At 40.1% G+C, this 20,755-nt stretch overlaps 1 protein-coding gene across 1 annotated transcript in view; it reads right to left on the minus strand.

Moving 5' to 3' along the window:
• The window catches only part of CCDC192 (coiled-coil domain containing 192), a gene marked incomplete at both ends in the record, with an annotated part of 197,527 nt that overhangs the window by 38,662 nt on the left and 138,110 nt on the right, over positions 1–20,755 (minus strand). Inside the window, one exon of the mRNA XM_081053803.1 lies at positions 14,156–14,288. Coding sequence (XP_080909929.1) covers positions 14,156–14,288 — 133 coding nt within the window. The remainder of the gene's footprint in view (positions 1–14,155; positions 14,289–20,755) is intronic.

The raw sequence follows: 20,755 nt of genomic DNA on the forward strand, positions 1-20,755 counted from the left end.
ATTTCCTTTTGGAGTGTTCTCTTCCTCTGTCTCTCTATGTGCTTGGTTCTTTCTCATAATTCATGTTTCAGTTAAAATGTTATCTCCTTAAAGGGGTTTTTGTTGACCACCTCATCAACGTTTTCACCACTTCTATTCCAACCGTTATTTTATAGCATAGAACTCTATTTATTTTCCTTACTGCACTGATCCCAATATGAAACTTTTTTTTTTTTACCAATTTATTTAGCTTGAGTAGCAGGGTAGGTGACGGTGCCATTGCCTAAGATGGGAGAAGGTAGGGGAAGACCATGTTTGAAGCAGGGTTAGATTGGAAGTTTAGATATACAAGAAGAAATATAAAGTTCACCTACAGATATATGAATTTGGAGTTAAAGGGAGAGAGTTGGACTGAAGATACAAATTTAATAATTATTAGACTATGGATATTAGACTATAGATGTATAGATATTTAAGACCATGAGAGTAAATGAGACCATCCAGGAGAAAATGGAAGAATCAGAAGAAGAGGGGACTGTGGACTAGGTCTTGAAGATCTTCAGAGGTTTTATAAAGTAGAATTCAATAAATTAGAGAAGTAGCTAATAAGGAAGAAGAAAAACCAGGACCATGTGTCTCGACAGGCCAAAAGTTGAAATGTGTCAAGAAGAAAGGAGTGGTCACCTGTGTTGTATGATGCTCTGAATTCAAGTAAGATGAACACAGAAAAGTTTACATTGGGTCTGACATCATGAAGGTTGTTGGGGGCCTTCATTAGATCACTTTCAGTCAAATGCCATCATCTAAATGGGGTGGAGGGAACAAGACTGAGGTGGATTAAACAGGAAATGTGAGGACAGAGAGGAAGTGAAGACATTGTGTGGGGATGTTTACCTTAGACTAAGAGTGGGGTAAAGGTACTGAGTAATGAGAAATCAAAGGAAGTTTTTGCAGAGATGTGGGAGACTAACACGTTTCTATGCAGATAGGAATGAGCTAGTAAAGCGGAGTATATGATGCAAGTGTGAGATGGAGTAAATAGTGACATACCTAGGAAGGTGAGAACCACAGGAGCACTAGTAGGAGGCTGGCACTTTGAATGGGAGGAGGGACGCTTTTTCCACTGGTAACAAAAGGCAATCAGGAGAACACAAGTGACAACATGAAGCAAGAATTTAGCTTTGGTTGTGGAAAGATGAGAGAGTCCCCATTTGACAAGCTGTGTATTTTCAGTGAATTATAGGTGAGGTCATCAGCTGGGTGTAGGTGTGGAGGAGGGGAAGGAAGTTTGATAAGAGATATGAGGGTACAGGCTAGTTGTCTTGGAGAGTGAGAAACAACCTACCAGAAAACAAAATCAGCTGTTTTACTGGGCAGAGTTAAATGCTCATATGAGGTCTGTAATCATGCAAACAAATTGAAAGCATCAGGCAGGTTTTGTTGTTTTCTTCAGCAGGAGTGGGGGAAATGATACAGGACTTCCACCAGATATTTTATTAGGCAAGTAATGGAGAGAGGGAATACAAGTGTGTAAAAGGATGTTTTAAAAAAAGAAATCTAGAAATATATGTAAAAAGATATGTTGAGACCAGTTCATGGAGGGTCCTATTGTTAGGCCAAAAAATATAAACTATTTCATAGGCAGTGGGAAGTCCTTGAATTATTTCTGACTACGAAAGTGATATTACCAAAACTGTACTCCTGCATTATTAATCTGCCTTTAGTGCAAAACACTGAGATGGTTAAAGGAAAGAAATAAGAAGACCATTTGTCAAGGACCAGGGATTAGATAACCAAGATCTAAATGAAAGTAAGCAACAGTGACCTCCAGACCATTGAAGATTAAATTCCTGAGAAATCTTGGTATCTGTGGAAACCAGACCAACTTGATGGGAACAACAGGCCACAGGACAGAGATTCCTAAAGGCTGGACTAGGATTAGGCGGGATGTGTCCTAAAGCAGCTGGAAGGAGACATACATCAAGTGACGTATCAATTAATCACAGAAGGAGTGAGAATCTAAGAAGTCATCTTGAGTATTGAAACCCAATGAATAATAATAAAATCATTGACTAGTCAAAGGGCAAAAGAAGAGTTCAGGAAGTGGTATGCACAATGGGCAATGTCAGAATGGCTGACAGCATAGATCATGGTTAACACAAGGATGCTGGCTCAAAGTGCTAACTAGGGCAGGGAGCCCAACCCGTTTAAAGAATAGAGTAGGAAGGAGTTCAGAACTAATGTTCAGTTGTACAGGATTGGCCAGTGTAATGACTAAGCTCTGGTTTGAACCCTGAGTGCTAGATTTTATGCCATCTAAATATATGTATACACATCAGTATGAGTTGAAAAGATAAAGTGAAAAATCATAAAAGGACACAGTTGGTGATAAGTCAAAATCAACCTATTACAGTACAGTGGAGAAGAATTAGTAATACTTCAAATCAGTCCTAGGATTTGATAATCTCCTTCAAGCTGGGAGCCAGTCGCAGTCCTAGTCGTCCCATGGACATCATGTGCAATCTGAAAGTGAAATCTGTTCCTTGGCAAATCTGCCACTCAGGTTGATTTGACATTATAATTTTAATAAGCAAACTCTCTCCATCATCTAATTCATAAACATATTAAATAGTAGAACACCAGGATAGAATCCCATCAGGTTTTATTCAATATCTGTTCATCCAACATTGGGTGACCATCAAGTATCGGGCACAGTGCTCGGCTGTGGATGCAAAGAATAAAAGACACCATCTCTGTTTCTCAAAGAGAAACCTATAGTCTATTAGTAAAGAAAGATAAACAAAGGGATATTTATAATAGATGTTTTGACTGCAGTGTGCACAAGGCTTATGGGTGCAGATTTCATGGGAAGGCCCGGCCAGGAGTGGGCAGGGAGCTATAGCGGTGATGGGGGTTGTTCCAAAAGACTTTCTGTAGAAGGATCAGAAGATAAAAGGGGGCAGAAGCATGAGCAGGGATAAAGGGCTAAGGCATCTTAGAAAGAGGAAATTGGTGCCAAGCCTTCAGGTACTGAGCAGGGTGGCACTTTGGGGGAAATTCCCAGCAGTTGCATATCACTATAACATTTCAGTTACATTTGGATTTTACTCATTTTCTGTAGACTTTATTTCTCTAGTGTAATTTAAATTTAATTTTTCCCCTCCCTTGATTTGAACAGTTCAATTAAGATTTTTTTTTTCATTCTTGCTTAACTTTCAAAAGCACCAAATAATGTTTAATATAATAAATCCATCCATAAATAAAATTTTACAAATAAAACTTTACCAAAATAGACATATACATGTAAAATCAGTCATTTTTAAAAAGAGGAGTATTTGTGTATTGCTTTATTTGATTGAATTAACCAAAAGGAAAGTTGATGTAATTGAGGCAATACAAGATTGGTAGGTCTATCCGTTTTCTTCAGGAATGTTGTCAAAGAAGGACCAAAGCCTTTTTATAATGTAAAAATGAGTGATTATCAGCATATGCTCATGGGGAAGGAAAAAAACAACAAAAAAAACTCAAACCAATTTCCATTTCCTTAAGAATTTATCCTGAAATAAATTCTTGGCATCTTAATACTGCTTTATTGACAAATAAATTAAGATATATTTAATTTCCATTGTCAGTATTCCCACATACACATCTTTGTTTAGAACCCACAGCTTCTGCTAAATAAATTACTTCCTGTTGGCTTCAGATCAAAAGCAACCTCAACAGGACATCTTTTCTCAAGTTCAATTACTGACTCTTGGGACTCATACAGAAAAGTTATGGCTATGAAAAAGAAAAGATCAGCCACTTGCATCTGAAAATGTTGTTCATAGTGTTAAAACAGATGGATTATACAAGGTCTGGTTCTAATATTTTCTCTTCTTCTGCTATAGTTAATGAAGATAAGCACTGATTCTCACTTTCAGAGTAGTCAGCTCTGTATTTCCTTTAATAACGCCTGACCATCTGTTGGGTTTGTGGCATTACTTACATTATATTAATACTAACCTTCGTTTCTAAGACCTCAAGACTCTTAGGTATGATCCACAAGTAAAATCAGTTAGATAAATGTGGCATTTCCACTCTTATGCAATCCTATGTGAACTCTAAGTATAGTAATTAATAATAGGTCTAACGTTTGTAGCTCAGTCCTGATTTAAAATATTTTTGAGTGTGAATGTAATCTTACATGTTAGAACTTATGTCAGGCAGTGCCTTGATTTTTACTTCTAAAATATCACTACAGATATACGAGATTTTAAAACTTAGAAATGAAGAGTATTGTAAAAGAATTCTCCTTTTAAAACGCCAAGTAATTTTTTATAATAGTAAATAAAAATTATATATGAATTAATTAACATTATATGTAACTTTAAATGAAAATGAATAGTGTCTGGTGATGGCATACCTTACAGAAAATAAGAGCAAATTGAAAATTAACTGCCTTTTGTCGGAAATTTACTTCACAACCTGGGATAAGCCCAGAGGTTTTGACATTCATCCAGAGTTAAAAAGACCTATTCACTATTTAAAGAGCTATTAAAATGGTTACTCTAGTTGGCTGGGATGTGGGAACTGGAAAAGAATGTTTGTCAAATTGGTTGATATATTGTAGCCCTTGACCTCTGGCATATGACTCAGGTGTAGGCCAACTTAGAGGAGGAGACATTTACTTCAGGTCAGAATCCTATTATAGACAGCCCAGTGTGACAGAAATTTTGTCATCCTATTATCTTGTAAGTTTAGGAACTTTGTAGGCATTCGGATAATATAAGGATTCTGTAGAACTAAGTACGTTTTATCCTATTGACCAAAGTCTTGGAAGTGCTTGTTCTGCCTTTGAGGACTCATAAGAATTGTTTTTGTCCCTTCATGAAGCACACACGTATCTGTCTTGCATTCTTTTATTACCTTGGCCTCAGAAATTCATCTTTTGGGGTTATAGAATTGATCAGCTTATAAGAATACATGTTCAGTTTGTGGTTGAGGTCTCCTCCTTCCTATGTTTGCCAAATTCTACTCAAACTTTCCTGGAATAGAAATAGAACTCCTTCCTTATTTACTAGAAATGGACAAGGAAAAAGGGTCCCTTGGACTATGTCTAGACCATCTTTGTGGAGCAGATGTTCAACTAGTATGCCCAGGGTGAGAGGACAGCATGTTGTGTCAGGATTTCTAGATCTTACTGGAAAATCAGAGCAACATTCTCAGCCATAATTTCTGGGATTAAGGAAAGCATGTGCAGAAGAGCAATAACGTTTTCAGATCTTGGAGGCACCGATTATTATCCCAGCATGGTGAACACACTTCTCCTGGATCTAACTGTATGTTAAGTTAATCAGGAATAATGCTGTTCTTCTTACAGTTTTTCTTTATTTCATGTTACTTATATGTTCTTTGTCTGGTATCACACTGTGGCTTTATTTGAGGCAATTAGAGACACAGTAATTGTCCAAGGTAGTGTATCTTTAAAAACAAATATTCTTCCATACCACCACAACACACATACTGGTATTACCTAATAGGTACATAAGGGGTTTTATCGAACACTATCCCACTGGCCTGAAATAAATCCTGTGCCTTCAAACACAAGGCACCCGCTTGTACATCAGAATCTTGTTCTAATACATCTTTCAAAATTTGATTTGGTGAGCTCAAGACCCCCAAAGTATCCATTCATTCCTCCAAAAGTTTTCATGTGAAGCTATCCTCTAACTTCAACATCCTATCAGGAAGCACTGAGTCATTAAATAAAATAATATTGAGGTTTTGGGGGGAAATACAGGAGATAGCGTCATTCACTTTTTCTACTTTGGCACAAGAGGTCTGTCCCAGGAATAGCCGCATGTGTATTGACAGCTGTTGGACCATTGTTTGCACCCCCAAATTCTCCAATTCATCTTATGTTCACAAATAAATGTGCATCTGCTGATGTTTCACAGAGGAGGGCTCGCTCCTTCTCTGCAAATTTCCTGGAAGGAAGCGTTTTTCTTCTCGGCTCTAGCCCCGGTTGTTTAATAGCATTCCCAAACAGCCCATGCTCTTCTGGTGATTGTAGCCATCTCCATGGGTAAGGAGGAAACCTTTGAAATTGATCGAGCTCCAATTCCCACGTGCCTTGTCTGACATTCAGCTGGTTCTTTGCCCTTTCATCCAACCTCTCTGGATACAGAAGCCAGGAGACTTTTTCTAAAAAAACAACCATTCCTTAGGGATGGACAGAAGGAAGGGAACACCATTTCCTGATAATCCTATAATTCCAAAATTAGTCTTACAAACAAAGGAGGGAGGGGACCTTGACCTCATTGAATTCCCACAGCTGGGTTAGCTGGCAAATACTGGACCCCAACCAAAAATTTTAGAATGGGTCTTCTTACCTTTTGTTAATTATAAATAAGGAGATTTCCAGACCTTTGGCTCAGGGAGGGCCTACCTAAATATGCAGTTTGAAAATGATAGGGAGAGAAAGCAGAGAAATTCCATCCTTTCGCGACAAGATAAAATGGATCTTCAGGTAATGGCTGTCTTCTCTAAGTTTATAAGGTTTAACTAAAATAGATTAAAGGGGACAATGAGAGGTATTTTTGTCTTCCGTCCAGAAAGTGTTCCCATCTTCTTTTATCTGGTCACTTTCCGTAGGTCTTGACCTCTGGTGTGGGCCGTGATAACATCCCATTGCTTTGTCCACAGTGATGGATTGATCCATGGGTAAGAATGTGATATAGATATAAGTAGCGTCTACCAAATTTCTTCCCTGAGATTTCTGTATAGGTTCTATGAGAGAGAAGTTCTAGTCACTGGAGCTGGGTACAAATTAAGGTTCTTGGTTGCAAGTATTATTAAAGAAAGCTTATCGGAAGGATATAAAGTAGCTCTCCGTATTGAAGAAAAGCTTAACAACCAGACCTCATGAAGGCAGCCTTAGGCATATAGATATCAAAAGCTAATAGACAATTTCTTCAGGGACCAGGGCCCAACCTCCAGGATGAATCAGCTCTAGTCGTTCTCTGCCCTGCTTCACTCAACTCAGCTCAATATTCAACTTCCTGAAAAAGAGCAACTGTGATTGGCTCCACTAGTCACAAGCCTTCCTCTGGGTTAAGGGGGAAAGGGACACTATGATTGACAGTCCCATATGACAGAGGAGAATGGGAGAGGAGTACTTCCCCAGAAGAAAATCATGCTTCTGGTACCAAAGGAAGAGGGAAGTGGCTGTGGGCCGGTAGACACAGACATTCAGTCTGACTGAATCAGGGCAGCCAGGGCATCTCTCCAGGTCTGTGCCAGCAGCAGTAACTCAGATAGGGCCCGTAGGGATAGAAGAGCCAAATGAACAATCCAGAAACTCTGTGCTCAGCCTTTTGCCAGCCTCAGGAGCTAGTCAATTTCTTTTCTGCTCAAACTGGTTTTATTTTGGTTTCTGTCCTTTGTAACTAACAAAGTCCGGAGCAATGCCTGGTTTTTACGAGTGGGTTTTAGACCTAGAGGTCTCTAGAATGTTTTCTTGAAAACTAGAACCCCTTAAATTTGTATATATTAAGTAATAACATTTCCTCGGATCTTCATGAAATAAAACGCTAAGTTTTGCTTATTCTTGAGGGAACTTCTAAAATCAGCGAGAAGCCTTTGACTTTGGGGTTCTGTTTCAGAAAGCATCTCTATTGCAGGAAGACTTCAGTGGACATAGGATAAGACCGTCTGATGGGCAATCTCTGAGTGAGCCCTAGAGATTATAAAGATAAAAATGTGCTATTTCTATGAGGTAAATACTAAAATCCCTTAGGGACTTGTGATACTTTAAAAGCGCTCTTTGAGGTTATCACTCCTATCTTCTCTCATTTTCCTTATTGTTAATTGCTGGTGTTTATTGATTTAAATGTAAACTATCCCACCTTGAAATAGTTTCTGTCTCTGAGGATTCAGTGAATGGTTCAAAGAAAACCCTTTTCTGCAGGTATTGGGATGGTAGTGCGTGTGCGTGCGCACGCGTGCGTGCGTGTGTGTGTGTGTGTGTGTGTGTGTGTGTGTTGGAGAATCTCCACCTTTTTCCCCCCTAAACTTCTTGTCACTTTCTGTTAAGGCGATAACACTCTTGGCAGTAGGAGGAGTACAGGCTGTCCGTTTGTGTCCTGACTAAATATCAGACTGAGCCTCATGCAGACATGGGTGGTGAGCAATGCTTTTTGACAAAATACCAGCAGTTGAAAAAGTGAGATCCCAGGGCCTTCCTTGTTACTTTCTTAGGCAACTCTAGGTAGACTGGCAAAATAAATATCTGTGTTTAGTGGAGAAAGGTGCTGTGTGTAAAACTATCGGTCAAGTGATTGGTTCCTGGTATGGGGAATAGCAGCCTTTCAAAGAGCTGGGCTAAGAGAAAGTAGAAAAGGAAAGGATTGTATTGTTCAAACAACCTAGACACAAATGCACAACTATTTAAGACTGGCCTTACTCCAATAAATATTAATATGACCTCTCTCTAAATGCTTGGAATTCTACCAAGTCAAGATTTCATTTAGGCCCAAAACACTCTCATTAAAATACACTTACACTTGACAGGGTGTTAGTCATTACATCATAGTGAGAATATTGTTTTAATAACCTTTTTTTCCTAATTGAGATAAAATTCACAACACATAAAATTCACCATGTTAACCATTTTAAAGTGTACAGTTCAGTCGTTTTACTGTATTAACAATGTTATGCAACCAATGTCACTATCTAATTCTAGAACATTTTCATCACCCTCAAATCCCTGGTTTCTTAACACCTGGTTGCAATGGGAGCTTTAATCTTGAGGAAGTCTGCAGGAGGAGAGATAAAAAGAGGGAGAGAAAGTCTGGGCTGAGTGCCTGGGGGCGAACATCTTGATAAAAGATACTCTTGAAAATGTTGATTAGAATTGGCTTTGGGGTATTGGCAAAGAGATGTCTCTCCTGACTTTCTTAAGAATATAGGACAGCAGCAGTCTGATTCTTAAAATTCATGGGATAATGTTTAAAAAAAAGTCTTGTGTCACTGAAAAATCACTGATGTCAATCCTATTATTATACAAGCCTCCTCTCAAATATGGCTGGCTCTAATCAGACATTGAGTCCTAGGTAAGCCTGCCCCAGGATATACCTGAATTACCTGGGAATGTCTTCTCAACGGGAGTAAAACAGAGATGACCTCAAAGTTGTCCTGTGGGCTTTCCCTGGGACCATGGGAACCTGCATGTGGGGGTTAGATACCATATTTGGTATACTAGCTGTGCATATTAAGGGAAATGATTTAAAATAAAATTTAAAAAATCTGGACGTGTGCATTCTGCTACTGGAATTCTGCGAGCTGGAAATCTGTAAACCTGTCCCTGATGTTCTGGTCCAACAGGAGCTTTCATTGCGGCAAGAGACTCCATGCTTATGCACCAACAAAGGGACTTAGTCAGTAAGGTCTTCTGCAAAGTAACTTTGTCCTCGTAAGCCAAAGGAAGCAAAGATTGTTTTGAAATTTAACCTGCGGTTCCTGCATACTAAGGTTTACCAAAAGATGGTCTCAAGCTTTGAAGAGGTACAATAGGCATTTCATTGAATTCTGCTAGTAAATAAAGCTGTAAGCACTTCAGGTACAGGCTGTGGAAATGAGGGAAGGAATCTGCCCTGGGCTGTGATTATTTGTACAAAATAAAATCAACAAACAACACTCAGGCTGTAAGTAAGTTTCCTGCTGTGTCAGTTTTATAATAAAGGTGTTTTTCTTTTCAGTTGAACTTTCCATTGACTTAAATCATGTATTTCCTTGGAAGTAATTTAAGTACATAGCCAATGAAATAGTTTATTGTGCTTATGTGAAAAAAAAAAAGTTTGGTAGCTCACTGTTTCATCAATTTGATGAAAGTGTTTAAAAGTATTTCTAATATTCTAGAACATCCTTCTGATCAGAAGACCGAATAGCCTTACTTAGAAAATGAACCAAACAAGAAAAAAAATTGCACATTGGGGTAAAAAGAAATTCTAATTTATTTGGAAATATCTCAGTCATCTGCTTGTTAGAATTGTAGGCATTGATTTGTAACTACAGCAGAGAAGTAGCTTTATGTTAATCCAGTTGACATGTTATTTAGAGCCAACACTTTTTCCCCCTTTTGCAACTTCAGTAGTCACAATGAAGTAGGAATATGTCTCTGTGAGTCCCCAAATGATGTAGGGGACTTTTGAGTGAGTGCCGGCATCATGTCTCATGAGACCAAAGAATGGAAATACACGGACCCAGCAGAGGCAAAGAGTTTTAAAAAGAGGAGAGTTTATTGAAAGCAAAGGGTCAGAGCTCCCAAGCGGGAGAGGGTCCTGAATGGGGGTGCCCCGTGACTGAGGCAAAAGCTCTTACTTTTATACCTTCCCTTGCTTGTTTGGGGAAGGGGAACTGGCGCCGTCTAATGAATTTGTCTATCAGGTTTGTTCTGCTTCTCCATCCTGAAGGAATTAGCAAAATAACCCACTCCTATCTATCAGATATGCTCTGTTTGTTGGGCCAAAAGGAATTGTATGATTAACCTCAAGGTGTTGTTACATTTTGTCCTGGAGTGAAGGAGTGATTTCAAAACCTGGAGTTGTAGGATATGGCTGTCTTTGTTTATTCCTCCAGGGACCTCTCTGTCTACCTAGTGACATGCTAGCTAACCTATCTCAATAATAAGGCGGGCCTTCAGAATAGGTGACTATGATGTCACTTAATGGAGGCTGGAAAGCAAATCCTTTCTCAAAGTGGTTCACTCTCAGTATATTCTGGGGTCTGAAATTGAACATTGAACATTGAACATTTATTTCTTGGATTATAAAGAAGTAAATCCAAGAAGAATTTACTTAAAAAGTACAAATATTCATGAACGGATGACTCATTAAGCGTCCACTATATTTTAACTTGACCACTAGCTGAGAGTGTACTGGACATGTTGGTTTTATCCTTCACGTTTTTTCCAGTAATGGGCTATACCTTCCTTTAAGAAAGTGATTTTCTCCCAATCCGGCTCTGCTTCTGGTGAGAGCTACCAGTCAGAACATTCTTCTTCTCCAGCCTTATTTCCCTTTACCCCCCCATGACTGAAACTTGTCCAACCATAGCGCCCTATCCCTGGCCACAAAGATTGGCTCATGTAGGCTATCCAAGCCAGGACAGGGTTCTTTCATGTACTTTTTGTCACTGGAGCTGGTGGGAAAATGCTTCCTTTCTTTTCTGGAGGACAGATAAGGAGGGCAGCCCATAGCTGCTTTTGGCCATGTTTCCAGTCTCTTCTGACATCCTGCTTGAAAGAATGAAAGCTCAATGCAGAGAGAAGCAGAGATGAGAGACACAGAGTGATATGTGATACCCTGAATCCACCGGACTCCAAGACTAATGGCATGCCCTTTCTTAGTTTGTTTATACTTGTGCCAATAAATCAACCTTTCTCCTTAAACTATTATGACTGGGGCATCTGTCATCTGTAAACAAATGTTTGAGAACTGAAAACAAACATTTTATAAAAGGACACAAGTTAGAAGGAGAGGGGTGGTGTTCTGGTGGAGGAATGTGTGTGGGAGGTGGGTCAACCCTAATTGTTCTGTGGTTAAATGGGGGTCTCTGTGTGTTAAAGTTACCAACATCTTTTCAGACTTGACTTTCAAGTCAAGGAGGGGCAAGGTGACAGAGTCTCTGAGAAAGAGAGCTAATATTACTCTGCGCCCACAGTGGCCTTGACAGTCTCCCGGGCTATTAAATTCAGGGTGAGGTTGCATGGGACCCATGGGAGAGTAAGAATGTACAAATATTTGACTTAAGACCTTAGTTCTATATGTCGGTCTACTGACACAGTTTCGCCACCAAATAAGAGAAGCCACATGTATGTCCAAAAGGGAGTCGCTGTTTTCAACCATAATTGACCTTGGAAAACTTGGCTTTATTTAAATTTATGTCCATAACACATTAGGGCTTTTTTTTTTTTTCTAAGATTTTATTGGGGAAGGGGAACAGTGTGTACTTCCAGGATTTTTTTTTCCAAGTCAAGTTGTTGTCCTTTCGATCTTAGTTGTGGAGGGTGCCGTTCAGCTTCAAGTTTTGTCCTTTCAGTCTTAGTTGTGGAGGGCGCAGCTCAGCTCCAGGTCCGGTTGCCGTTGCTAGTTGCAGGGGGCGCAGCCCACCATCCCTTGCGGGGGGGTCATACTGGCAACGTTGTGGTTGAGAGGACGCGCTCCAACCAACTGAGCCATCCGGGAGGCAGCTTAGCTCAAGGTACTGTGTTCAATCTTAGTTGCAGGGGGCGCTGCCCACCATCCCTTGCGGGACTCTAGGAATTGAACTGGCAACCTTGTGGTTGAGAGCCCACTGGCCCATGTGGGAATTGAACTGGCAGCCTTTGGAGTTAGGAGCATGGAGCTCTAACCACCTGAGCCACCGGACCGGTCCCATTAGGGCTTTCTTTTGTTTTTGTTTGTTTTTGTTTTTTTAATCTGTACTTGTTTGTTTTTTAAACAGAAATATAGAGAAAAAATGAGCAAAGAGGGAAAGGTGGGATTTAATATTTTCTATTCTCTCCCAAACCCTTAGAGTCCTGGTACCTCAGTATTATTTTTAATTTCGATCTATCAATATATCAAAGGGACAATATTGTCATTAGCAAATAATATTATGTTTTTCAAATAAGAGTAATGAGAATTAGATATCTTGCAATAATATCCTTTTTCTATTAGATTAAAAATACAGTGAAGAAGTTGAAAGCTTCTCTCAAGTGAGCTGAAGAACTTTCTCCAATGTGCTATGCCATCACTATCAGCTTCTTATTGTGCAACCGATTTGAAATCTGGCTATGATGCTTTAGAATAAAGACCTTTAAATGGATAATATTCTCTAATGGATTTTATTCTTTTAGGTTTCTTGGCAGTAAAAGCAAATTCATAAACTATCTTTATTTTGTTACGTGGAAAGAGAAAACTAAATTGACCTTCAGCATGTTTCAAGGTGACTGTTACATGCCATTTCCGCCCCAGGAAAGTGCTCTTCACAATTGAAAATTAAAACCAAACTCCTATGAAAAGCCTTACCATGTGTTCAGGATGGGAGTGTCTCCCTTTCTGAAGCCACCACACCGTCTGTTCCTCCTCCTCCATTTATTTCCACAGTCTTCTTTTTCCAGAATTACTTATGAGTAATCAAGGCAGCCGGAGTAAGAACAATGGCATGTTCCTGGCTTTACAAGAGTGCCCCACATCAAAGGAAGACATTTATCCCAGGGAACCACAGTTTTGCAAGAGATCCACCAGGCGGAAGAAGGTGGTTTGATATCACCACTGCGGAGACGGAACAGCCTGACTATGTGAGAACTGCCCAGGCACCTGGGGCAGGGTAAATTTCTGTCTGGAGGCTGCCTGCCCAGGTGTCACTCACAGGCCGCAAACCTGGGGCAAGGTGATTGGCATCTCTAAGCCTCTGCTTATTGTGGAATCCATAAATGCACTTACTCTGAGATTTAAATATACGTGCAGTACTTAGCAAAGGCCTAGCACATAGTATTAAATGTTAACCCATATTATTGCGAATGGTGACAGTATGAGGTGGGTTTTTTTGTTGTTTGTTTGTTTTTCTCTCTCCAATGTTTATAGTCTCTTAGAGAAGACTGAAAAATCCAAACCAAAGTGGCTATTAAAATTTTTCTGACCCACCCAGATGTTATCCTTGCTAGCCTCCCATACTTGTTTCTGGCTCATTTGTCTATTGTTAAAATACGCATTTCTTCCTTCCTTGTGCCTGTCTTAGTCGATAAGCCTGTCTGCACTTTCAGACAAGCTCCTCTCCCTGCCGCACTGCATAGCCCCATCTCTTGGGTCTTCCTTCGTAAGCCCTGCCCTTCCCTCACTGCCACCCAGCTTGTACAAGGACACTTATCAGGTCTATTTCACTCCAGCTCTTTAGCTTCAGAGTCTTTCCTTTAAAGTACAACTTATTCATTCATTCTCTGCCTCTCTTACAGTGAAAGTGAACCCAGCCTCCAGTTAGTAGCTCGCGTGCTGTCTCCATTCATGCAGCATGGAGGTCAGGCCAGGTCAGAATGCTGCTGGGCCAGTATGCTGCCGGGCACGGTGGCCTTGCTGTCTGCTCTGTTGCCAACAAAACTGTATACATCACCCAGGACCGTAGGCCAGTACGACTGTCACGTGGTAATACTGACCTCTAGGGTCTGGCTTTCCTTCACATAGCGTCTTTATCTTCTCATTGAGTTCCAGGACTGTGATGGCAGCCTCCTGCTTAGCTGTTGCCAAATCAGTTTGTAGCTTTTTCAGTTTCCTTTTGTGCTTTAGTTTCTTGAAAAAATAAGAGTTTCTGTCAGTAGGGACAGATGCATCCAAGGAATAAAAAGACTAATGATGTGTGAACAAACATGGCCTTTGAAGCCCAGCTTAGATGAAATGCTCCAGTTTTCTAGATCGAGTCCTGTCTGGAGTCTGTGAAACTGAGTGTGTGTGCTCCTGTCAGAGCATTTGAGTCCCTAACAATCAAAACCTGCTCTCTGCATCATAGTATCTTTTACCCTCTTGGAGGGTTTGTATATGGATCTGAAACTTGTGTTTTGGTTGCTTATCATAGAGGCAATTAGAGAAAAACTCATGTTGGCAGTTGGCAGTTTCCCAATGGGTGCCAATGCCTAAAAGTTTCTGATTTTATTCCCCAATCTATAAATAGACACATGAAAGAGTCAGAGCCTTGATTCTGCGTCAATTTTTTACCGTCACACGATAATGGGTTGCATTCAAATAAATTCTAAAGGATGCGCTGCTACCGTGGAATACTGCTGTTTGCGGATATTTACTACAGTATCTCTGTTAGAAAAATGGTATAAAATAATCTGATTTATGACATCTAAACCTTTGAAAGAACCACAGTAAGAAGTTGTTACATGACCAAAGGATTCACCTTGAGACTTTATAGCTAGAGAGCTCTTTTTATGGATTTCAAAATGAATTTGATTTGTCAAAATTGGATTTATCTGCAACTGTGGGGTTGTCTATTGTGAAAGGGTGGCAATGTCACTTGTGTGTCGCTGCCTTCCCACTGAAGAGCTCACCTTGCCAAGTCTTTGTGAGTTGGTAATTAGGAAGCCCAGAAAATAAATCACTAATATTTCCTATCAGACATAAATCTCAAGATAGGGAAAGGAATGGTTTTCATTCATCAGGGAAGATGGTGTTCTCTGGTCTTTGAAAGGAGTACAGTTGGGCAGTAGAGAATCACTCCCCTTTTTACCATGGTAAAGCCAGTGGACTCAGGTTATCAAAGATGGGATTAGATAGCCACAGACTTCCCATTTGAAAAGTCAGACAGAAAAAGCAGAGAACCCTATGATTTCACGGATATGTGGTATATAAACCAAAAACAACAAAAGAACAAGACAAACAAATGAGAAACAAGAACTCATAGACACACACAATAGTTTAGTGGTTACCAGAGGGTAAAGGGGGTAGGGGGAGGGAGATGAGGGTAAAGGGGGATCAAATATATGGTGATGGAAGGAGAACTGACTCTGGGTGGTGAACACACAATGGGATTTATAGATGATGTAATACAGAATTGTACACCTGAAATCTATGTAATTTCACTAACAATTGTCACCCCAATAAATGAAAATAAATAAATAAATAAATAAATAAATAAATAAATAAATAGAAAGAAAGAAAAACAGGTTATCTTCCAGACCAAAGTGGGAAGATTAGGACTTCACAAAAGTGTAATTAATGACAGACATACAGCTAAAAGAGAATGCATTATTATGCATTATTCAAAGGAGAATGGTAGTAGTCATGGAACTTTTTTAAAGGGAGTTGGAGGGGTGGCATTTGGCAGGGTTCACCGAGCACAGTTGGGGCAAGAGGTGTCCTGAGCCATAACCTGAATGCCTGGCTTGTGTGGCAGTTCTACTACAGTGGTAGGTAGTATTCACATGCTCATTTAATCTTTGAACTAATTATGAAGCACCCCTTCGATGTCTGTCTGGCCCTGTGCTGGCCAGCTGTTGAAACATCAACGTTGATAAGGTCTCTGCTTCATGCCACTAAGATCTTCTGTTAGTTGGTGCTAAAGTAATTGCAGTGTTCGCAATCTTTAACATTTTAAACCACAATTACTTTTGCACCAACCTAATAATTCCCTCCTCTGAGTTGCTATTCACCAAAACCCTTCACGCTTTGGCCTTGTCGTGTAGATTAGTTCAAGGAGAGACTGAGCTGATCAAGAAATGCACCTGCCTGGGTATTTGATAGCTGTGTTTCTCACAGTAAATTATTAAGGTGTCATGCTAATCTATACCTCCCTCTCTTGTAAATTGGATTGCATCAGCTCATTCATGAGGACGTCGTCCATCCCAGGCCCGCGATGGTAAGAGCTGTGAGGGCTTGCGTGGTCATCACTGGCTTTTCCTGATGCTACTTCAAGACTGCCACATGCTCAGATGTTTCACACTTTCCTCTTACCACTTAGAACTTTGAGGACCAAAAGTGGGAGGAGGGGTACAGAAGTAAAAATTGAGAAAGTGGAGGGAATGAGGAAAAGAATAGCAAGAAGGATTCAGAACAGAGGACTAATTAAAAGTATCAAAAAAGAGCTGATACTGATATGTGTGCTGAAGTGTTAGGGATTAGGTATACTGATGAATACAACATACACTGTGTGGAAAAAGGTAACACGGGTTGATGGATACTGATAGATATGTGATAAATTGAAGATAGCAAAATGTTAATTATACGATCCAGTGATTAAGTTTGGGGGTGTTTACTCTAAAATTATTTCAACTTTTTTGTATAGTTGGAATTTTTCATAATAAAATATTGGAAAGAAGAACTAAAGAGTTAGTTTTCTTACATTGCCCCTCCTTTAGTTCATTTTCATTTGGTGGTGGGGGGGATCAAAATGTGAAATTTATTTCTAACAAAATAGGATTGGAAAGTGCTATTTGGCCCCAAGGTTGACATAAGCACCATCTTCTTCCCATCTGAGTGGAACTTGTCCATCCAGGTAGGGACGGAGCTGCTGGGCATTGGCAGGCCCACGACCTTGCGCCCAGTGTGAGGCGGAGGCTGGCCCGATGCTTGTTGCCTGGAGGAAGGAAGGCCCAATGTGTCCTGCCACTGCCTGGTTTAAATTCTTCTAGCGGCTGCCTGGATTCCTTGGCTGGTGGCCCCTCCTTCATCTGCAAAGCCAATCTCTACTTTTGTCATCACATTGTCTTCTCTTCTGTCCCCTCCTTCTTTAATTCTTAGTAGATGGTATGCAAATTTTGTAATCATGTCACAACTATTCATATGCCGATAAGTGCTTTTCTAGAAACTTTTCTCAAAGTAGGCATTGATAGTAAATGTCCAAAAGCAAACGAATAAATGCAATTTGGTGAGAATTGATGGATGACCACAAGTTTTTGGAATGGTGTAACTAAGAAGAAGTCTTATCAAGTTACCTTTCTGTTTTGACAGGATGACTTGATGGATAGAGTGCAGGAACTCGGTGGAAAGATGGTGCTTCTCAGTATGAGTTAAATATTTCAGATTTTAAATTAAAAAATAAATTAACTCATTTAAAACACATCCTAATTTCCAAACCACCTTTTCTTGTTTGTCTTATGATGATTGTATGTTCTTGTTATGTCTTGTTATATTGTTATAATACTTGTGTATTTGTCTTATGGTCTGAGAAAGAAACTGAGGATATTTTGTTTGGAGAAGACAGTGTACAGGGGAGTCGTGACAGTTGCCTTCTGTTATCCAAGGGACTAATTCCAGAAGAGAGGAAGTTAAGTCAAACAGCTTTGTTCTAGAGATATCATGGAGAACAATGGGTAGCAAATACAAAGAAGCAGATTTTGGCGCAGCACGAGAAAGCAGTCCCCAACAATCAGAGCTGCATCCACACATAACCAGGTAGGACGGGTCCTGGCAAAGGCCTCCTGCGCTCGGAATCATCAAGCGGAGACTGTGTGAACACCTTCAGGCAGGCCCATTGTAACCTCTGGGACCTGGGTCAAGAGGTAATGGGAGGGCTGGCTTACCCCCAAGTCTTTTTACCTCTGGCTTCCTCCAGCCCCTAAGGGGAACAGTACATGCATGAATGGACACCTCAGTCCTCGTTGTATCTAAGGTGGGTACAGTTTGCCAGGGATTCTTTAAGGATAATTCTGGTATTTGTGAGATATCAGATAAGAAGGCCAAGAAGGCCTGGAGTGCCCTTAGAATTCAAGGCTAACGTGATTCAAAAGGTATAAACTTTATTATGTAGCTATAAGGGAAAGGGGAGGGGAAATTTAAATTTTTAAAATTGAATAAAGGACCTAGAGTGGTTGCCTAAGGTTTCTGTTGGATCCTTTTGGTCATTCAGATACATTTTAAAATAGTTTAACATCTTTGTCTTTTTTTTCTTCTTCTTCTTCTTCATACAGAACAGTTGTGTGCTATTAATTCATAGCTCTAACCAAGCCCGTTGGGCAGTTCTAAAAATTCAGTTTGCCAACATGTTTTTTATTAGTCATAGACATCAAATGTTTTCAACAATGACAATATTTTCCTTTGCTTTTTTGACATTCACTAGCCTGGCAACCAAAGTGTTGTACTTGAATCTAATGGAGTCTGTTATGGTATCCTTAGTAACTAGGAGTTCCCCTTGGTGATTACTGAAAAGATAGGAAGGCTTTATGGCTTAGAGGTAAATTCCTATTACCTTGCTCTTTTCCTACTTCTCCTACATGGTAGGCAGAAGGAGGAAATCATGTATTTGTACAATATTTTGAAAAGGAAACATCTATCTGTATCACATTGCTGAACAGCTTGCATTTATACCAAGTCAATGGGAATTAGAAATAATCAAGGAACTATTTATAGGAGAGTTTCAACACAGCTTTGCCAGCACTGTTGAAAATTTCTTGGTCTTTCCGCATGCTTTGAATCATAGCCTCAGATTCTGAGGCTAGGCTGTGTCAATTATTGGCCCCGAGAAATTGGGTCATGCACAGGATATTCCAGACCCTAGATCCCATGTCATAGAGCTTGTGGGGTTAAATGACGTGACACATACATGACAGTACCCAGGACCATGTTTCCAATATAGTAGATATGCGTTTCTGTTCTTGTTATTATTATTCCTTGAAACACACCAGGGAAACTCTCAACCCTCCACCAAAACACTAAAGTATTTTTTCTAAAGATGTCTTCGTCACACTTTACAGAAAATAAAAATCGTACTTCATTGAAAGCAAGCAATTTGTCTTCTTTCCCTTCCATCTCTGTCGCCTCCTCCTTTTCCTCTTTCTCCTCTTTTTCTTCCTAAATTAAGTTCTCTGCGTGATTGCACTGATCTTCTCTTTGTTTTGTATGGGTAGACCAACTGAATGTCCTAAAAACAGACACGCAAATAGCCTTAACCCAACCTCCTGCCAGAGCTGGCCCGAGGCCTAGGTTAAGCGGTTGGCTGCCTACGTGGAATGATGTGAGAAGTATTCTAAGGTCCTACCTTTGGCTTCCTGGGCCATCTCTGTCTTGGGACTGCCAACACATGGCTTCTTCCCACTTTGTCTAAAATCTGCACCCGTCAGCCCTCCTTCATTCACTTAAAGAACATACAGAACAAAAATGGGTTTTATCTCCAGAGGGCCACTGATAATGCTACCCATAACACACAAGAGAATCTGGTTTGAATACAGAAGGTAGAAGCACATTTCTCCTTTCATGTCCCTTCTAATAGCCCATCAGTAATAATGAACCTGATACAACTGATCATAGCATTTGAATAAAACTTGGCTTAAAAAATCAGTTTCGCATCTCTTGTTTTATATTTATGATAGCCTAGAGAGTATTTTAAAAGTCCAGGGATGGCTAATATGTGCCTGTGTGTTCCTTCCTTCTCGGTGGCAGACCTTTGATTTGGGGATTCTTTCACCCTGGGCTGCCCCTGGCTTCACACTGCTTCACCTACATTGATGAGTTGCCCAAAGTCACAGCTAATAAAATTGCAAGAAGTGGGACTCAAAGCCAGGTTTTCCCGACTCCCCATCTCTTTGGGTTTTTCCCCACTATATCATGTTTCCCACTATATAATGTTTTTCCTTGACGATCAGAGCTGAAGGGCAGTGGTACGAATACATGATTGGAACCTGGAGCAGTAGATAAGATCCCTGAGGTCTAAGATCCTGATGTCAAAAACAGTAGTTATTTAGGCAGGCAGCCTTTCCTTAAAGCTTTCCTTACACAGAGAACCAAGGACGGGCCTCAGGTTACTCTATATAGTACATACTGGGGTTACATTGGAAAGAATGAAGAGTCTTTAGGTAATTGAGATCCTGCCAAGTTCAAAGCAATAAGCTGGATCAACGTCTACCAGCCAACTTGCCTTCATATGGCTTTAGAATATCGGTCCTCAGTCAAACGAGCCCATTTCTGAGATTAAGGGACACTGCTTGTATGCTCTTTTGTGAGTGAGTGTAACTCTGCTCATCATTCTCATCCAGTAAACATGAATTAGGCTGACAACCGAGATTTTCAAGAAAGGAAGGACCTACAGTGCAATAAATAAGTTTTCATATGATTGGCTGAGCACAGCACAGAACAAAACCGAGTGTTCAATAGGTCTTCTGAAATGAAAATGTAGTCAGTACCTGCTAAAGCCAAATGTATTTTTTGGTCTTACAATCTCAAATCACACCCTGAGAACTGGGAAAGAAATGCATTGTCACTCCTAATAGCCTAATAGGAAGCTGCTTTGCAGTCCAATCCTCCCTGGGGGATGGAGAGAGCCC

This window comes from Rhinolophus hipposideros (assembly GCF_964194185.1).
Source record: "Rhinolophus hipposideros genome assembly, chromosome: 7".
NCBI lineage: Eukaryota > Metazoa > Chordata > Mammalia > Chiroptera > Rhinolophidae > Rhinolophus > Rhinolophus hipposideros.